The sequence below is a fragment of the Dryas octopetala genome, chromosome 4 (genome assembly GCF_963921425.1).
Source record: "Dryas octopetala chromosome 4, drDryOcto1.1, whole genome shotgun sequence".
Lineage (NCBI taxonomy): Eukaryota > Viridiplantae > Streptophyta > Magnoliopsida > Rosales > Rosaceae > Dryas > Dryas octopetala.
The window spans coordinates 13,434,234-13,455,437 of NC_141369.1; the positions used below are offsets into that span (position 1 = coordinate 13,434,234).

Sequence of the window (21,204 nt, forward strand, 5' to 3'; positions counted from 1 at the left end):
TCAAAAGGTTAAAGTACGCCCAAACAAACCTCGCAGAAGTTCTTTATTTTTGGTCGACATAAAAAGTACGCCCTTTTCTTTTGTTATTTAATTTTGTTAGGGAAAAAAGGGAGAGGTTGAAACATGTGAGGTTTAATCCTAAATTTAAATGTATTACTCTTCTATAATTCTCGATATGAAATGTTTGAATTTCTTGAAAATTAAGGTACACATGATGAAAATATCTCGTATATGCATTCAAAATTAATTCGAATGTTCATCAAATCTGTTTTCTCAGCCCACAAAAAATCTTAATAGAAAAATTGTTCTTAATAATTTAATTTTAAACTGTCATGGATACCAACACTTGTGGTATATATGCATTCCCATTATTTAAGTGAAATCTTAGGTTTGTCCTAATGAAGTGGGTTTCATTAGGACAAACCTAAGAATTCCATAACAGAGAACTAAGGCATTTCTCTACCTTTAGAGGCAAAAGCTCACCAACATATATGACCAGGCCGATACCAAAGCCATTCCATCAATCAAAGAAAAGACACCATTGAAGGCTAAAGATTAGAGTAAGTTGAACCAATATATACTAATTAAATGCAAAATCCACATATATGTAGAACACAATTACATATTGTCCTAGTAGCTAATTAAGCATAGATAATTAAACAACAGATCGAAAAAGTCCTGGGTTGTGCCATGTTCTCCCACAGCTTTCTTAAACTTCTTTCTAAATTAATTTGCCACAGCAAGCTAAAAGAGGAAGAAGAAGTTCAAGAAAGCTGTGGAAAAGCATGACAGGACTTGCATTGCATACTCTCTTCTCTAATTTGTGATCCTTTGATATGATAGAGATGGTCTTCACTTGTAGGGACAGTCTCACTCTGCCTCTTTTTGTTGTAATTTGAGTGTGTTATATACACCGGCCAAAAAAAAACAAGAGTGTGTGATATATATACAACAGAAAGTGTAGAAAGAGAGACTGTCCTTGCCAGTCAAGACTAAAACTAAAAAAACAAGAAAAAAAAAAAAAAAAAAAAAAAAGTACACCAGCACACTTTTTGTGTGAGTAGTGTCCAGTAAGGGCAGATGTGCAGGTGAGATAGGTGAAAAGAATTGTGCTGCATCCAATAATGCATGCAGAACTAACTTTCTATTCCGTACTATGCATCAATATGGGGGATGTGGGGTTTTGTACTTGGTTGTTTTTCTTCTTTTTATATGGAGAAAAGGACATTTGAACTAGAGGTCTAGAACTTAACTAATATAATGGAGATAAATATCATTAGATCAATTATTAGTTAATTTCTACAAAGTGATTAATATGTGAATAAAACTTGTATTCTTTTAAACATATTTAAGTTTTTTCTATTTATTTTAATTTGGTTTTATAGAGTAAGGCAGGAGAGATGGTCTCAATAGTATTACGATGTGTTGAGAAATGTATTCAAATATCACATTTTCATAATACATTTTAAAATATTAATGCAAGAGACATTAAATTTGTGCATCAAGTGATGTGACAACACATATGTTAATAATCTAATTGGTAAAAGTAAGTTAAATTTAGAGTGAAACTCTTATTTGATTAAATTAAATAATAACTTGCACACATCATGTAATGAACAAATTTGGTGTTCATAGCCGTACTCATTTAGTATTCTCATTCTTAGACCAAGTACATGCATGACCCACTTCTCGAAACGCAACTCTTTCAAATATGAACCAATAGGAAAAAAGAGAAAAAAGCAAGTATGCCATATGAATTTTTGAGTTTAAGATTTTGAAGGGGAGGAATACACACTTTGGCTGAACACTGCTTCAGATTTATTAAGTGAAAATTAAAATTTTATGGAACAGTTCTATATGTTTTATATGTATGTCTTTTTTATCACGTGACTTATATGACAAATCACGTGATGAGAGAAATAGACACAATGAATGTATAAAACTATTGCATAAAAGTTTTTCTTAATTCATTAGTTCCACAACAAGTGAAATCACAAAATGAAGAAGAGACAATACATAGAGAAAAGATAAATAAAAACTAGAGAAGTGAGAAAAAAATAATAATAATTAAGAGAGACAAGAAAGACTAGAGAGAGGGAGAAAAAAAAAAAAAAAAAAACCTTTCACGTACAGCCTTGAATCTTGATATACTAGTTTGGTAAATATTTTAAAATCACAACATTATTAGAAGGTTAGAATCAAGAAGTAAAATTTCGGTTTCGAGGAAATTTTGACGGAAATTTTTGCGAAAATTTCGATTTCGACAAAATTAGATAAAAATGACGGAAATTGCTATCAAAATACAGAAATTTTGAATGAAACTTGACCATATGTTTATTTAATATATTATCTACTACATTGATAACAAATATTGAAGAAACCAAATTATATAGTATGTTTCATATGATATAAGGTTAATATAATGCGCGCCGGAAGTAAATATTATTAAAAAAATAGGTCACTAATTAATAATTATATAAATAACAACTCAAATTTATTTATATTACAATATTAAATTATGAATTAAATAAGTATTCAATAAAATGAATATAATGCGTGTTGGAAGCAAATATTGTTAAATAAAAATGGTTCACTAATTAACAATTACATAAAAATGACCTCTTTTTAAGGGATATTTAATCATTTTGAATCCAATTGTCCTTAAAACATATGTGGACAAATAAGAAAAGTCTCATTTTAAATCCAATTGTCCTTCCTAATCTTCCAGCCGCCTCTCCCAGTTCCACTGTAACAATCCCAGATTTGTTCTCTCTCCTCCTTCTCCCTCTCGGATCTTTTCCTCCTTCCCCAATCTCCCTCTCTTCCTTTTCTCTCTCTTCTCTCTCCTCCCTCCCCAATAATTACTCTGTTCGATCTGCCACCCTCCTCCAGCAACGGCTGGCCTCTTCCTCCCCTATCTCCCTCTTGCTCTGCATCCTTAGCTCGAAAATTTTGGCGAAATTTTTTCAAAATTTAAACGAAATTAATATAGTATGGTGTTAAAATTTGAGTTAATTACACTTACACCCCCTGAGATTCATCGTCTTTTCACATACATCCCCTGGGCTTTCAAAAATTACACATACACCCCTTGAAGTTTTAAAACTATTGCATATAATCCCTTACAAGAAAAAAAAATAAATAAACAAAAAAAAAATATTTGTGTTGAGGTTGGACTTTACACCTTGAGTAATCTTATTAGGCCATTTAACCCCTTAGTATATTTTTTTGCATAATTTCTCATTATTTTTCGTCTCACTATAGGGGGTTATATACAACAATTTTGAAACCTCAGGGGGTGTATGTGTAATTATTGAAACCTCATGGGGTGTATGTGAAAAGACGATAAACTTCAGGGAGTGTAAGTGTAATTAACTCGTTAAAATTTCCATATCCCTAAAAAAAAAAAATTTTAATCCTTAGTTATAATTGAGTAAATTTCTCAATTGGTTTAAATTTGTCCCTTAAATTGACATATTAATGGGTGGTGGTTATTTTCACGATTTGATAACACTTATTGAAGTTAATGTGTTTGGGTTGACCATTACTTAATACGAACACATAAATGACAATATTCGCTGAACACAAATAAAAAAAAAGTTGGATTAGTGTCAAACATAAGTAACACGACTATGACATGATAAATACGTTTAACTAATATTTAAATGAATAATTTTTCTCATTTGTAATTTGCATGCATAGTCATTTTTATAATTATAGAGTTGTTTTTTAAATAGCTTTGTTAGTATCATGATTAAATATAAATTTATTTTATAAGTAATTCAAACATGAAAAATTTGGTTTAAAAATAAAAGAAATTGTGTTTAAATTTTTAGTTTACCGAGTTAATTACAGTAATAATCCATCAATTATACCCCGAGTATCACTATAGTTATTTTTGTAACTTTTGTGACATTTTCCATCTAAAACACTCATCTGTCACGCACGTGATTCTTATTTAAGGGGTATTTTCGTGCTCATAGTGCCCTACTCCTCCAACGTCTCATTTATCCCTTACATATTCATTCCACCCTTACCCATGTGTTGTTTCCATATTCTTCTCAATGATTTTGAAATTAATGTGTATAGGCTAGATGAGACGTTGAAGGAGAAGTAGGGCACTGTGAGAAAATATCATTTAAATATAGGTCACGTGCGTGGCATATGAATGTTTTAGACGGAAAATGTAATAGAATTTACAAAATAGACTAAAGTGGTACTTGTGCAAAGTTCATAAATAAATCTAAAATAAAATTCATAGATTAAAGTGATACTCAGAATATAATTCAAGATATATGCATTAACTCGAAGAAAATACGATTATAAATGAGTTGGATTAATGTTAAGTTATTTGACGCAATCGATTAAATAGGTTAAACTATAATTGACTAATGTTCAACATGAATACGAAATGACATTATACAAACACTACTCAACGAATTGCCAGGGCTTTACCAGTTCACGAAGTGGGTTATGTATAACAAAACTTCAAAATGGGCCTCCCTTCTCTTTTCATTTCGTTTGATGGCCCAAAATCAAATCAAATTGTTGTTACAAACAACCGACCATCAACCTTCACACTAGTAGCGGTAAAAACACAAACGACAGTCCCGACGCAACGAACCGAAAAATGAATCTGTACGCGCAGGACCTCTCTCTCATGGACTTCAACTTCAACTTCTCCGATCCCATTTCCGATCCCTTCTCTCAACGACCCACTTCTCTATTTTCCGATTCCCAAGCTGCCCCTCATGAAAACGACAACAACGACGACGATGCTACTGATGCCAGAGGCGGCAATTATGGCAATAAAAGAAACAAAAGCAAGCGCGTGGAGCGCAGTCGCAGCCCTCCCAAGTACCGCCACGACGGCACTTCACCTCTCCCTCTGGGCATGGATTGGAGCCCTCCTCCTCGGAAATGGGTACTCCATCTTTTCGGTTTTTGATCACGTTTTTATTTTTTATTTTTATTATGATATGTTTTTAGTTACTTTTATGGTTTTGCGGACACCCATTTGTGAAGTTTCAATTTTGTTTTTGAGTGAATCGTTTGGTTTGGGTTGGAATTTACAAATTGCTGATCTTTTTGGATTAATTATATTAAACGTTGAAATTTGATGATGTTTTTGATTAATCTATAGTTCTTGATTTTGAACTTAGTGTGACTCAAGAGGTGATCATGCCCTATAGTCTATGGTTTTAGATAATTACCAATCAAGTTATCTAATTTTGTTTCAGCCATGAAGCTATAAAGAGGACATGTGGTACTTAGAAGAGTAACAGCATTAGATAATTTGTTTATAGAACTAGTGACATGATACTGCAAAGGTCTGCCTGCGCATCTGAAAGCCCTGCGAGCATTAACTAGCACACATGCAATGAGTATGTTGTCGATGTTTTGTGGAGGTGTTAATGATGTGACATGGTTGTTGATTTGAGATAGAAGCTTAGGAGGAGAAGTTTTGGGGGGTAGAGGAATTGTTGAAGGATAATCAAAAGACTTTTAGGAGGGATAAGATGGAAAGGGTAAGGAGGAACTTATAAATCCATGCATTAATTATGGAAAGTATCTACCATCTAGTGAGGGAGAAAGAATAAGGAATTGTTAAATGGTTGCAGATGTTTGTAAATGTGTGCATAAGAGAAAGAAAGGGGCAGAGGATCAGCAAAAAATTCGTTAATTATTTCTGGGTGGGGGGGCAGGGAGAGGGAGGGAAAGAAATACCCCGAAGAATAGACGATAGTGAAGGAAAGTCATGTGTTGGGATGTTCTATCATCTATGCACATTTTCACACTGTAAAACGGGGGTTATGCAACAAAAAATGTTGCAGAAATCTTATAAATGGATTTTAGGTTGCATCTGAAATTCAAGATTTTGGAGATCTCCTAGAAATGATGTTGTGCCATTATGTAAGATTTAAGTGGTTTACAGAAAGAGAGATTCTATGACCTAAGTTACTATAGAGGTGAAATTAGCACACACACACATATATATATATTTGAGTATATTTGTTTTCATTCTCATGACCTAAGTTACAATAGGCATTTTAGTGCATTTAATTTTAGACTATTTTCATTCCCAGTGAAAAAAAAGTACGTTCAACTGTAGGTTTTTCAGTCATATGCTTGGGCGCTGAAGGTCCAAGTTTAAACATAGTGTATTTCTGGAGTTTATTTCCACCCAGCATGACTAGGAATGGTGGTGTAATACTTGTTTTTAGGTTGTTGACTAGTCTAGGTCTACTTGGTAATTACTATAGTTCAATTTTTTCTCCGTCGCTACAAAAATATGCCTATTGGTATCTGCTAATGGCATTGTTAAATATGGTGAATGATTTGTGTCTGTTTGATTATGTAATGTTGAATGGTAATTGGAAAAATTTAGGACAACCCCCCCCCCCCATCCCCAACACAATATGTCCGATATCTTTTGGCAGTTAGCTGAGACCAGTGCTTCAACTATGTAGTTACAGTGAAATATTTCCTGACCTGAACAGCAGACTGTATGTTACTCAGTTTTGTCAGTATTTGACAGATTTGGCTTTGCAGGCACAAGATTGTGCACGATTCTGTTTGTTTTCTTTTTATTTTTATATTAATATATTTTGGGTTTTGAATGAAGGATGGACGGGACTCCATTTGGCCACATAACCCTCATACAGGATGGAGTTACTGCGTCACAGTTCCTTCTTGGATTTTCCCGCCCAAATCAAGAGGTTCAGATCCTTTGGTGGTATATTTATAATTTTTTTTTAAGTTTTTAGTTTCTAAATGTAGACATGGTTTCTGTTTCGATTGTGACAAACATTTTCTAGATTCTAGTATATGTGCATGTGTGATACATTTTTATCTTATTTTTATTTTTTTTTAAATCTTTCTACCCCTTAGATGCTATTGTAAGGTTGGATAAATTTACCCTCTTCCAAGTTGGTTATATGTGCACTATTTTCTGATAAATTTGTACCTGTAACCTGTTTTATTTAATTTCTGTTTTAACATTCATAGAGAACAGTTTTATAGGGTTCAAGTTGGCATACAATCACCAGAAGGAATCACCACTACTCGAGGGATTTTAAGAAGATTTAGTGATTTTTTGAAGCTATTTTCTGAAGTAAGTGACATTTCTTTTTATGGAAAGTCTAATGTAAGTGACATTTGGTTTTAGATAAGTGTAAAGTAAGAGACAAATTGTATGTATTGTCATAAATATATGGAGTGCAAATGTGCAATTTAACAGAAACATTGAAAATAATAATAGTTTATTAACAATTCAGGTCAAAGGATCACTAGACATATCATTTATGATCTTTAGGATCAGTGATGCAAGATGATGGGAAAATAGATGATTATGTAATACGGATAATTGAAACAAGGTGGAAAAAATGGAGACAAGCTATTGGTATCTTATGTGCTAAAAGAATACTAAACAGATAAAAAAAGTAGTTCTATTGAATTAGGCTAATTTTTTTTCTTGCAACAATATGTTGGGGACTAAAGAAAGTGAAAGAGCAACGCATCCATGAAGTGGAAGTGAGAATGTTAAGATGGAAGGCATGAGGGAATAAAAATAAAAATTAAAAATCAATGCATTAGAGAAACATTCTGAAGTGGTACCTATTAGTGACAAGATAGGAGAAATGAGGTTTAGATGGTACAGATATATACATGTAGACCATTGGATGCACTTATAAGTTATAAGTTTTAGCTAAGGGAAAACTAGTTAAAGGAGATGGTAAATGACCAAAAGGCCGATCAAGACCCAGACTAACATTGAAAGAAATACAAAGAGATTAAAGATCTAAAAAAATTAGGAGATATTGCACAGAAAGGAGAAGAATGGAAGATTATTCATGTGGTTGATCCCGTATACTGGGACGAGGGTGAGGATGATGATGAGGATGATGACCTTCAAATGTGGCAATTTCTTATCTCATATTGATATTTCACTTTCCTCTTCTATGTATCTATGTTTGACTTTCATTATCCTATGCTTATTTAAACGTTATATATATATATATATATATATATCGATTCAGATTAAGGAGCTAACTAAAATGGTAACATTTTAGGTCCTTTCCTTAGATATAGACTGTTGCAATGAACACTAGGTCAAATACATATCAGCAAGCCATACTCATTTTTGGTTCCAGTTAGCTATCCATACTTGACCTAAGGGTTGAGATGCTGTTACTTAAGTTAGCTACTTACTAATCACCACCCACACACACACATATATGTATGTGCCTTTTGTGTTTCCATTTATTATAGATTTGAGTAATTTCAACTTTTTGTGGATTGTTGAGCAATCTCATTTGATATTGTCTGCTGTAGCTTAAAAAGACATTCCCCATGAAAGATCTGCCTCCAGCTCCTCCAAAGGGGTTTTTGAGAAAGAAAAGTCGGACACTATTGGAAGAGGTGGGTTACATCTTTCTCTTTCTTTCTTTTGGTCTAAAGTAATGGTACACTTCTCTTACCTTTATGAGTTTGTTTCTTTTCGAATTCAGAAATCAATGTAATTTAAGCTCTACTTGCTGAGATACATTTTTTATTTTTTATAGCAATACCTCATGTCAAAGTTGTTGATTGGATCATAGATTTTCATTCTCTTTATAGATAGTTGCAGAGGTCACTCATAAAAAATGATAGTTACAGAGGTTTTTTGAGACTTAGGCAGGTTTTCCACGGTCAATTAAAAACGAATTCTTGAAATCTTTATGGCTTTAGCTTTTTTTTTTTTCCCCAGTCTTAAGAGTACTCAAGCAGCTTAACTGTGCTGTAAGGATATTTGAAATCAGCTTCTTATTTTGTGGTAGTGAAAGCATAGCCTCTACTCTCTATATTACTAAATGTTAGCAAAGAAAAAAAAGAGTTCTATTTTGGGAGTGCACTATTGTGATATAGCTTTTCAAATTAGAGGCCAGTGTATCTTAAGACTTGAATATGTTATGTCTACTGAAGCTCATGAGCATTTGTGGTGATTTTGAGAAATTTTGAGGATGGATATGTGTGTGTGTGTGTGTATAATAAATATATATAGTTCAGAATGAAATAAATTGACCTAGATTTAGCTTTCAAATTATTGGTGTCCCTTATTTTAAAAATTGCTTTCATTCTGTCTGTTTGATTTGTCTAAATGTTTCAGTGCAAATTGGAGGAAATTTTTTACCATTAAAATGCTTTGATGACATCAAATAGTGTTCATCCTCTTATTCTCAAATTGGTTAGTTTGTTGCAGCGAAGGTGTTCTTTGGAGGATTGGATAGAAAAGTTATTGTCGGACATTGATTTATCAAGAAGCGTGTTGGTTGCAACCTTTCTTGAGCTTGAAGCTGCTGCGAGGTCTTGTAGGTGTATCCTTGATGCATCTTAGAAATAAAATTCTATCATGTATTTTCCTTTTTTGAATACATCCACCTGCTTATATTAGTTTTTGTTTCTCATGCTTTCAGCATTCCATGAAGTGAATCAGCAAATTTCAGATGCAAACTCTTCGACTAGTGGCGCAGCTCCATCATTTCTACTACCAGCCCACTCAGATCTTTCTTTGCTTGCTGCTAGTTCATCTATCACATCGGATTATGGTAATGAAACTCCATACGAGGCATCTGAGCTTGGAACACCCAGGCATGGAGATGATAGCCATGCTAATCTTGGCATGGAGCATTCAACATCTGAACAGGACTTAGTTGATTCAATGGAAACATCTGTTAAGTTTGGTCTATTTAACCGGAACTTTATTCAGGAAAGCCTAGAAAGGCTCTCCAGGCGGAAAATGCCTGGCAGAAGTTATGGCAATAGTACAGACAGGGACCGAGTAAGTGAGAATACCTCTGATGCCAAACCTCTTCGCATGGATGGAACAGAGTTCTTTTCAGAAGTAGAGGACTGCAAGCTAGATGGTCATGCTCGAAGGCTGTCGACAGAGAGTCTTGGAAGTGACTTGAGTTCTGTGAGAATTAGTGAAGCATCTAACTTGGGGGTCGCCAATTTACTTGGTGATGGCTCCCTTGATCTTCCTGAAAGTTCTGATGCTCCTAGAACTGCAGATACTCTTGTGAACTCAGATTTAAGGTTTTCAAGGGATTTACTAGTTGCTCTTCCATGTGATGAGCGACTTAAATTAAACAGGGTTCTAATTACTTTGCAGCAGAGACTAGCCACAGCAAAAACTGACATTGAGGATCTTATTGCAAGATTGAATCAAGAAGTTGCTGTGAGACAATTCCTCACGACAAAGGTATAATCTATAACAGTTAATACATGTTTGTTTCTAATATGGTACTGATTGACTGCATTATAGAACAAAGTCTGCTTCTATTCCCAGCCATTTGGTCCTCTATATTTACATACCTGGGATTGGGCTCTCCATTAGTCTCAGTTTTTTCCTTTTTTTCTTTAAATTTTAAAATTTTTTACTTATTATTCTTCCAATTGATAATATGGAAGCACTATTATTTGAATTATTATTCTAGAGGATTTCATGTCCCAGCCATGCATGGAAGTATAGGGGTGAAGTGCAGTTAATAAGTGAGGCAGTAAGAGCAAAGCCAAAGCTAAGTCAGATGCCAAGTCAAAGAATGAGCCAGCTGAAGATTAGTTAGTAGTTGTAACTAGTCACAGAAGTGGGGGAAAGAGAAGAACGATTATTGTATCAATAACAGCTACTGTGTAAGGTTACATTCATTCATTGAATGAAATTGCAAAGTTCTGTATAGGCTTCCAGTGGTGGCTCAAAACTTATGTTATTATTAACTTTGTTTTTTAAATTCTAGCAGATGGGTTTTTTTCGGGGCTTTTGTTGCACCAGACTAATAGTCTTGCTCATGTTTCGCATATCTGTTGTTGGTGTATCAAACTTAATGCAACTCAACCATTTTGTTTGGGAGAATTGAATTTGGGACATAACCTGTTCTTTTGATTGGTGCTTTGTATTCATAGTTGGGCAACTGCTTAAGATGTCTGAAAAGGATGCAGCAGATACTCAAAGGAATAAGCGTGGACTTAGTCTGCATTTTTATGTTTTCAATTAAGGATTGACCTATCTTGGTGAATTTTGGAATGGTTTCAAAATCATACTTTAACCCAATAGCTTGGCTGTAAGCTTCATAAAATTGTTGCTTAATGGGAATTTTCTCTTGTAGGTCAAAGATCTGGAAGTGGAACTTGAAACTACCAGACAGCATTGTAAAGAGAACATGCAGCAGGCGGTTTTAACTGAAAAAGACAGATTTACCCAAATGCAGTGGGATATGGAGGAACTCCGAAGGAAGTGCTTGGACTTGGAATTACAATTAAAATCTGAGCAGGTTTGCTCTTTCTACTACAATTTATTTATCTATCCTTGTCATTCAATATTGTGGGCCTTCTGTGGATGATGTTCAAGAATATTTCAGGATGCAAAGGCACATTCAGAGTCAACAAAAATATCTATTCTTCAGGAGAATGATATGTTGCTACAGGAGTTGGATGTCTCTAGGCAGCAACTTGTGAACTTGCAGAAATATCATGAACAGTTTGAGGTGAAATCAAAGACAGATGTAAAGCTACTTGTTAAAGAGGTCAAATCTCTTCGTAATTCACAGTCAGAATTAAAGCAGGAACTCAGTCGATTGATGAAAGAAAAATTGGAAGTCGAGGTAATGTCTCTGCTTCATTTGATTTTTGTAATGGATTACTAATATAAGTCTTGTCATCATTATCTTTTGAGACCCAAACTTTTGAAAAATTTAATCATATAATTTGGTAAACCGTTAGGGTTCCTCATCGTATGTATTAAATTACTATGAAGGATAGTTTTCTTAGACTAGTAGACATCCAACTGAATGGGTTTCGCCAAAGAACAAGACTCCACTTATCAGAATAAGAGAAATAAAAAAAATAAAGACACTGTGAGTGGACGTGAAAAGACTACCAATTCTTTTGGGCTTCCAATAATAGGAGATAAGGATGCCAAGTAGAAATTTAGTGTTTTTGCTCTGCTTAGGTCCATTTAATCAAAGTTCTGTATATCTCCTAAGCTTCTGAGTTTTCTCAGTTTGAGTTAAATTATACCTTTTCTTTAAGGGAAATACAAATTTAAACCGACCAAATATGTTGTTTCATGTTTATCTTTCAGAGGATTCTTCAAAAGGAAAAGCGAAGAATAGAGTGTGCAAATACTGCTAATGCAAAGTTACTGCATGAATGTGAAATTCTTCGCAATCGGCTTCAAGAATGTAGTGTTAATTTCCTCGTTGAAGAGGAAGATAAACTCATTTTGGATACTTCATCACCATCTGATGCTATAGATCTACTGACAACCTCTGACAATCGAATTGGTCTCCTTCTTGCAGAGGTATGTTTGCACCTTTATTTGGTCTCCTCCTTGTCTTTTAGTCCTTTTAGTGACCCATTTTATTAGACTGCAATCTGGTTCATGAAAGAATACTTCTAAGCTGAAGGTACTTACTAGCTTTTCTATTAAAGCCTTACGTAGAGACTTGGTATCCGATCTCATCTATTTTGGTTTGGGGTTTACAATGAGGGGGAGGGGCCATCCAACATTCTGCGGGTCCGGACTTCGGACTACCTAAAAAAAGTGGATTTTTTTCTTCTTGCCTGAAATTGCAATATATGTCCATACCCATAGCAGCCAAGTGCACAGCAGGCCTTTCAGATTTGGAGATAAGGGCATTCATTATATGTGGACTAAGAATATATGTTCTTTTTTCATTTGTGACTCTTATTTGCTTATAATATTGGTGCATCCATATCATAATATATTTTGGTATGGTCACGAAATTGGAACAGGCCCAGCTCCTCGCACAGGACGTTGGAAATGCTGTTATGGCAGTGGATGAAACTCACAGCAACAATGGTGGTGATAGGACGGCTGAGGATGAGTTGAGGAAGATGCTGACAGATCAGTTTGTTGACAATGCCAGATTAAGGATGCAGGTCAACTCAGTAATCCGTTGTGCTTTGAGCACAAATACAAAAGCTGAAAATGATGATGATGAAGAAGGAGATACACATTTAAGGAAAACTGTTCTAAGCAAATTCTTGGAAAGATGACATGTGAGTAATATTCTAGATCAATATACTAGATGTATCCAAGTTTTCCATATCCTTATATATACAGGTAGAAGTTGCCAATACACATTGTAGTTCTATATGTGAGATAGCTGCCTGAGAAGCAGCCCCTGTATCATATTATTTATTGAAAGAAAATTTTAAGAAGCATGCGAAGACCTACTTGGCCAAATCTTTGCTTCCATTGTCTTGTACAACATTTGCTTCAAACCCTCCTCCCCTTCCTTCTCCCTTCTCTCTGTGTTTATTCTTCTTGTTTCTTTCGTCTTCTTGCTGACGGCACAATGGTTGTAATATTTTTTTTCTTGGCCACTCACAATGGCTGTAAATTTGTAATATTAACTGAACAGTGTTTGTAGACTTGTGGTAGAACGAGTCAAGATGACGGCGAAAGAAAATAAATAATTCCATCAGAATGGACAATTGATCGACTTGGACTATAATTAACTAGTATGCATTCAGGTATTTATTTTTATTTATTTTTATGGTGCATTATAGTTTAAAGTCAGTAAGACAATAATTATTATTCACAAACTATGAATTAAATTGCATTTGCAGAGTCATAGATCCACAAATTAACTTATTTATTTATTTTGTTTTTCCACTTTGTGTTTTTGTGTTTTATGGTGAAATGACTCATTTTTTAAGGAATTAGAAAACTAACAACCTTTTTCAGAGAAAAATACCATTATACCCTCGTCCCAACCCGACTTGACCTTTGCAAAAAGAATGAGCTTTCTAATTCCCGAAAAAAGAAAAATATTTTTTCGTAGTGATTTTCATTGAGGGGTCATTTCACCAATTCACCATAAAACCTAAATTTCATTCAAAATAAGGGGTCTGGAATATTGAAGCATTGGTGAGGTAATTTAGAATCATCTCCAGTACCACAAGCAACTATCTTGACTAAACCATCACTTTGCTCGAGTGTCAAGTCAAAATGGGCACAATATTTTGGTTTTTTCATTTGACTTGATATTTTGATTGACTAGGATTAGGAATAACTCAAAATATCTGAAGCAGATTCATGCCTCTTTTAAGCTTTTGCCTGAATTACAACGACCTGTCTGTGTTGTGGGGTTATGAAGAAACAAAGCAATTCTCCTTTATTTGCCTTTATGTATCATAGTAATTGGCACCAAGATATCAAAATCCAGTTTATCAGTTCATAAACCAAAATGGGTTCAAATGACTGGGTGGTTTTCATTTTCATAGCCTTTTGTTTACAGACACAACTTATCAATTCTCTCTATCATTCCTGCTACCCAAAAGATTTAAAGGCATTGGAGGATGTTCTAAATGGTTTAGAATCAACAATAGATGGATGGAACAACACCTCTTCAGACTGTTGTAGCTGGAGAGGAGTCATTTGTGAGTCTTCATCCATGGCTGTACAAGATTTAAACATTTCGCTACGGGTGATTGGCTTAAATCTTGGACAAAGAAGATTGAAAGGAAATATTTCTGAATCCTTGGCAGGTTTGGATCAGTTGAGAACTCTTAATTTGTCAAATTACTCATTCGGATTATATTTCAATTTATAAATCACCATCTAAATAAAAAATTGAAACAATCTATCACCTAAATTTAAAAAAATTTGCTATCTCACACCTCCGTCCAATTCTGTCAATATTTCCATTTAAAAATAGTCACACGTATTGCATGTCACCATTTTTTCAAAGACATTTTGGCCTTTTCAAGTTCCCACGAGAATTGTTAGAAGTTTTTCTGTTCCTACTCTAAAATATTCTCTCCATACCCAATAATTTCTAATTGCACTCACAAAGTCAGATTTGAAAAAAAAAAAACACACAGCAACAACCCAATCGCCCCACCCTCCATCCGGCAGCGGCAGTCCGTTGCTCCGACCACCCCTTTCCCCTCCCCTCCTCTCAACCAGTCACCTCCCTTCTTTCCCTCTCTCTTTCTCTCTTTCTCTTTCTCTTTCTCGCTCTCTTTCTCTCTTTCTCTTTGTTGTCTTTCCCAGCTCCTCTCTTTGTTTGGGGTTGCCTTCTGCTGTGACTTATGGGTCATTTGGAGGAGGGAAGGTGCTTCAGCAAGATTCGAAGACAACACCATGTATGAGAGCCTCCTGGTGACCCGACCCGACAATGAGGTGTTTGTGAGTGAATTGCCAAGGGGTCACGTGAGTACTTCGCAGCTATGGACCAGTTGCTGGAAATGGCTTCACCCAGCTTGGCTCTTGACCATTCGCTGCATCTCCTTTCTGGTCTTGGCTGGCTTCTTGGCTTGGGATGTTGTCGAGTGAGATGCTTCTATTTTCGTTTACTACACCGAGTAAGATTTTCTCAGTATGTTGCTTAATTTGATACCCTGTACATATGTTCCTAATTCAGCAGATCATAGTAATGCTTTTGCTTCATTACCTTTTTTACATACCCACATTAGGAAAAAGTAAATTAATGGTCCATCCATAGTAGTTTTTTCTCACAAGTAAATAGTAATTGTAATTTTGATGAAATGGGTGTGACGGGGAGAGGGGCTGGTGCAGAGGGTGGGGAGGGTGGCTGGTCAGTGGTGGTGGGGTCGGAGGTAATGCCTGCTGATTCCAATATGCAATTTTAGAGTTTAAAGAACCTTGTAATTGCATACTGTAATCACATGGGTCGGGTTGGAGTTAAGTTTTAAAATAATTGAGCCGGGGTCAGTTCAATCATTAAATGAGCCGGCCCGTTATAAACCTCTAAGTATATAGAACCAGTCAAGATGAGAGCGAAAGAAAATAATAATTACCTGTGTATTTAAATTTTATTTTTACTGTACCATGTATTATAATTTAAGGTCAATAAGACAATAATGGCCGAAAAAAAGTCAATAAGACAATAATTATTTATACACACCTTAACTAAGAAAAATACCAATATACCCTTAACTCAACCCACCTTGACCCATGCAAAAAGGTTAAGATTTCTAACTTTTTAACTAAAAGAGTCATTTTGCATAGCGATTTTCTTTGTGTTTCATTTCACTATGAAATCCAAGACCACAAGCAATCAGTTTGCTCGAGGATCAAGTCAAGATGGGCACAATTAAGTGTATTTTGGATTTTTCACTTGATTTTGTTGATTGACTATAACAAAATAAGTCAAGAAATCTGACGCAGCTTTATGTATATATATAATATATCTATTAAGTTTTAGCCTGAATTACAAGGATCTGTCTCTGTTGTGGGGTTATGAAGAAACAAACCAATTATCACTTACATCAAATCATCTCCCAGCCCTCACAACAAGGCATATTTTCCTTTATGTAGCAGAGTCCTTGGCACAAAGATATCAAAATCCAGATTATCAGTTCATAAACTAAAATGGGTTCAAGAGACTGGATCGTTTTCATTTTCATAGGGTTTTATTTGCAGACACAATTTATCAATTCTCTCTTTCATGCCTGCAACTCAAAAGACTTGAAGGCATTGGAGGGTTTTCTCAATGGTTTAGAATCAACAATAGATGGATGGAACTACACCTCCTCAGACTGTTGTAGTTGGAGAGGAGTTATTTGTGAGTCTTCAAACATTTCGCAACGGGTGATTGGCTTAAAGCTTGGACAACAAAGATTGGAAGGAAAGATTTCTGAATCCTTAGCAGGTTTGGATCAGTTGAGAACTCTTAATTTGTCAAATAATTTTTTCAGAGAATCTCTTCCTCTAAATCTGTTTCAGTTGCAGAACTTGGAAGTACTTGACTTGAGTTCAAATAACTTTTCTGGATATGTACCAGTAGACATCAGTTTACCTTCACTCAGGGTTATTGATATCTCTGGCAATCAATTTACTGGTTCTATTGATGCTGGTATGTGCACAACAGCTAAGCAGCTGGAAGTTGTGAATTTGTCATCAAACAGGTTCTTGGGTAAAATTCCTGCAGGGTTTGAAAATTGTGGTTCCTTGAAGCATCTCTCTCTTGGATCAAACTTCCTCAATGGAAGCTTGCCTGAAGGTCTCTTTCGGCTGCCAAAGCTGAGCACAATGGACCTTCAAAACAACATGTTTTCAGGGACACTGAGTTTTGCATTTGGCAACCTCTCAAATCTTGTCAAGTTAGATATTTCTCTTAATGGATTTTCAGGAGCTCTCCCAGATATTTTCAATAAGCTTGAAAGGCTTGAACAATTCTCAGCCAGTTCAAATAAGTTTTCAGGTACTTTACCTCCATCATTGTCTAACTATCCATCCCTTTCCTCACTCAACCTTAATAATAATTCTCTAAGTGGTTCAATAGATCTCAACTGCTCTGCCATGGTTCATCTGACCATCCTTGACCTTGGCTCTAATTTTTTCCAAGGGCTTATTCCTGATAGTCTCTCTTATTGCCAAAACTTAAGTGTCCTTAATCTCGCCCATAACAACTTCAACAACCAAGTCCCTGACAGCTTCAAGAAGCTCAAGTCCCTCCATTACCTTTCACTGTCAAACAATAGCCTCCACAATCTGGCAGGAGCTCTACAGACTCTACAACACTGCCAGAACTTGGTTACTTTGGTTCTCACCCTCAGTTTTCATGGGGAAGTAATGCCTGCTGATTCCAATATGCAATTTAAGAGTTTAAAGAACCTTGTAATTGCAGACTGTAATCTTACTGGTGTGATCCCATCATGGTTAAGCACTAGCACTAGGTTACAGCTATTAGATCTGTCATGGAATCATTTAGGTGCAACCATCCCTTCTTGGCTGGGTAACTTAAACCATCTCTTCTACTTGGACTTGTCAAACAACTCACTTTCTGGGACAATCCCAAAGAGCTTGACTAATCTACAAACGCTCATTCATGGTGAAATCGAAATTGATGATCCTCCTCAAAAATTCCCCATTTTCAGAGGCAGATTGGAATACAAACACTTTGTAAGCCTTCCATGCACTTTGGAACTTAGTTACAACAGACTCACTGGGCCAATCTTTCCAGAGTTCGGGAATTTGAAGAGGCTCCAAGTGCTGAGTTTGAGAAACAACAATCTATCTGGGCACATCCCCAGTAATTTGTCAGGGATGACCAGGTTAGAAACTTTGGATTTGTCCTTTAACCATCTATCAGGAACCATACCACCTTCATTGGTAAACCTCAGCTTTCTTTCGAAATTTAGCGTGGCTCACAATCAACTGTATGGGAACATTCCTACTGGAGGTCAATTCCTTACATTTCCAGATTCAAGCTTTGAAGGAAATCTGGGTCTGTGTAGTTTCTTTTTACTCTCTAGCTATCATTGCCAACCTGATCAGTCCTCTGGAGAGCCTAAACTTGAAGAATTAAAAGAAACAGTATGGTCTATTGTAAAATTGCCATTTACAATTGGAGGTATTCTGGGTTTTATTCTCACAGTGACCATCTGCTTCCTCTATAGACTGGAGTCGGACAGATACAATCATAGAAAGAATTGGTGGTAGTCAGAAGACCCAGAACAAGTGCTTTTTTCATCCAGAACAGAGGTTTTATTGTCATCCAAGGTCCAACTGCTTTGTGTAGTACTAAGTTCAGATAAATTAACCAATGTTTCATGTGCAAAATAGATTCTCCTACCTGTCTAATTGTACAAGAATGTCCCAAAAGTTTATGACTTTCAGTCATATATTTACGCCCAAATTAATGCTCAACACATCCCCCTCTCAACACCCACCATGAAATGGGAAGTCAAAATATTACCGTGGGAATCATAACAATCATTTTGCTACCAGAAGTAGGATTGGCACATATGGAGCAGAGTCTACTTCTGGAGGTGGAATTCCAAACCTCCTGAAAACCATAGGATGAAACTAACCAGAGATGTTGTGGTTGAACCAAATAAGTTATAATGTCAAAAGAGTTACTTTTCATTACTTAGTACAATCTACCATTCTGCTCGTCTCCATAGAGATAAAATTAATTAATCATCCAATAAAAATCTTCTAGTTGAGAATTACTGAGCAGAGTAACAAAACCGATTTGCTTGTTAGATCAAAATTGTGTTTGAGGAACTTGAAAGTGCCGAGGATTGTCAAATTATGGGATTTAAAGTGTGGTAGGACTTATAAAGTTACACAGTAATAAATAAAAATTAGTTTAAAGTAAAAAAATAATAATAATAAACTAATAAAATTTTTAAAATCTATTGGAGTAAGAAAATTTAAAATAGCAAATTTTGACTCTTCAAACTACCACGTAAGTCAGCAAAGTATAGTTTGAAGAGTGAAAATTGAAGTCTCTTGGAGATGCTTTTAGCTTAGCTAAAAAAATAGTTTAAATTATATAATTTAGAACACACCCCATAGTTATTATAAAAATTGAGTCAAGCAAATGATCTGAATCCAATTTATGTAAGGGTGCTGCTATTGGCACTCCAAAAAAATCATTATGCACTCAAATTTTGAAAAAATATAAAAAAAAATTTATATATATTATTAGAGTGCATGATGACTTTTTTGGAGTGCAATAACATTTTCCTTTATGTAAAACTATTACATTGTTGCATGTAGTAGCTAATTTTTTTTTTTTTTTAGTTGGGAAAGGAGAGATCGAACTTGGGTGCATTGTGAGTAATTCTACGGTCCTTCCAACTGAGCTACCCAATAACTGCTCTCCATAAAGGTCATATGCTAATCTACGTGTTGTAATTAAGTGGATAACAAATTTATACTTGTAGAGTATACAATTAATAATATCCACTTATATCATAACACGTGAATTTATTACACCTCGTGTAAAATGTAAACCACTCTTAGAAATACCAAGGCTGCGGAAAACCCAATTTGGGCTCGGTTTGGGGTTAAGGTCACCACAATGCACTTTTAGGTGTTTGGTTAATAAAGTAAAAACTGCTTATTTTGAAAACAGGGGTGGGAAAAAGCAGAAAAAGAGGGTTTGGGCAAAGGAGCTAAATAGGTGATTTCCAAAGTTGATGTGTGGGAAAGCACCCCTGACTTCCAAAATTGCCCTCAACCAATTTATGAAATTACATACCTTACCCTCATGAATGATATCAATAGGTAATATCTAATATTTTTAATTATGAATGGTATCAATGGGTAATATTTATTATTTTTTAAGTAAATTATTATAAGTCCAATTTTGGACTCTCACTACTTTTAAGACCCAGGTCATTTTTTGGTTTTTGAAGGAGACCCAGTTTATACCAAACGGTCCTCTCTTCTGTCTCCATCATTCTCCGTCTGTCACTCCGTACAATTAATAATAAAGATTATTATTATGAAGTCCAATTTTGGACTCTCACTACTTTTAAGACCCAGGTCATTTTTTGGTTTTTGAAGGAGACCCAGTTTATACCAAACCGGTCCTCTCTTCCGTCTCCATCATTCTCCGTCTGTCACTCCGTACAATTAATAATATCCACTTATATCATAACACGTGAATTTGTTACACCTCGTGTAAAATGTAAACCACTCTTAGAAATACCAAGGCTGCGGAAAACCCAATTCGGGCTCGGTTTGGGGTTGAGGTCACCACAATGCACTTTTAGGTGTTTGGTTAATAAAATAAAAACTGCTTATTTTGAAAACAGGGGTGGGAAAAAGCAAAAAATGAGGGTTTGGGCAAAGCAGCTAAATAGGTGATTTCCAAAGTTGATGTGTGGGAAAGCACCCCTGACTTCCAAAATTGCCCTCAATCAATTTATGAAATTACATACCTTACTCTCATGAATGATATCAATAGGTAATATCTAATATTTTAATTATGAATGGTATCAATAGGTAATATCTATTATTTTTAATTATGTCAAACATTTTTATCAATGTTAGTTTTTTCCTCTTTTCCAACCAAAAAAAGTTATGATAAAAAAAAAAAATGTATCCCTACCCATTTGTAATTGACTATGCCGAAAATAAATATCTACTATCATAAAGCTAGGGAAGTCTTCCATGTTATAAGGCTTCATCAAAATACAAGGAAACATAATTACTCTTTAATTAACAAAATACAATAACAAAAAATATTAATTTAAAGTAAGTTTTATGTAAGTCATAAAATTAGTTTGTATTTTAAAAAAATCATAAATAAAAGTTAGAAAAGCAAGTGAAAGCACTCTTGTTTTACCAAATAGAAAACTAAAAAACACTTTCAGCACTATGTCTATTTTGGTCATTATATATAGCCACAACACTTTTACGTCAAAATTTAC

General features: G+C 35.0%; 2 protein-coding genes across 2 annotated transcripts; both read left to right on the plus strand.

Annotated features, from left to right (window-relative positions):
* Nucleotides 1-4,595: 4,595 nt before the first annotated feature.
* On the plus strand, nucleotides 4,596-13,487 carry LOC147287016 (Phox (PX) domain-containing protein). The gene is made up of 10 exons (XM_086242043.1): nucleotides 4,596-4,924; nucleotides 6,626-6,736; nucleotides 7,016-7,114; nucleotides 8,335-8,421; nucleotides 9,242-9,350; nucleotides 9,456-10,243; nucleotides 11,148-11,312; nucleotides 11,400-11,642; nucleotides 12,122-12,340; nucleotides 12,796-13,487. The coding sequence occupies exons 1-10, from the start codon at nucleotides 4,631-4,633 to the stop codon at nucleotides 13,057-13,059; spliced, it is 2,379 nt and encodes a 792-aa protein (XP_086098169.1). The 5' UTR covers nucleotides 4,596-4,630; the 3' UTR covers nucleotides 13,060-13,487.
* A 768-nt stretch (nucleotides 13,488-14,255) lies between these two features.
* On the plus strand, nucleotides 14,256-18,881 carry LOC147287017 (phytosulfokine receptor 1-like). Its single transcript, XM_086238985.1, has 2 exons — nucleotides 14,256-14,556; nucleotides 16,686-18,881. Exons 1-2 carry the CDS (start codon nucleotides 14,256-14,258, stop codon nucleotides 18,476-18,478), a joined length of 2,094 nt encoding a protein of 697 aa, XP_086095111.1. The 3' UTR covers nucleotides 18,479-18,881.
* Nucleotides 18,882-21,204: the final 2,323 nt, after the last annotated feature.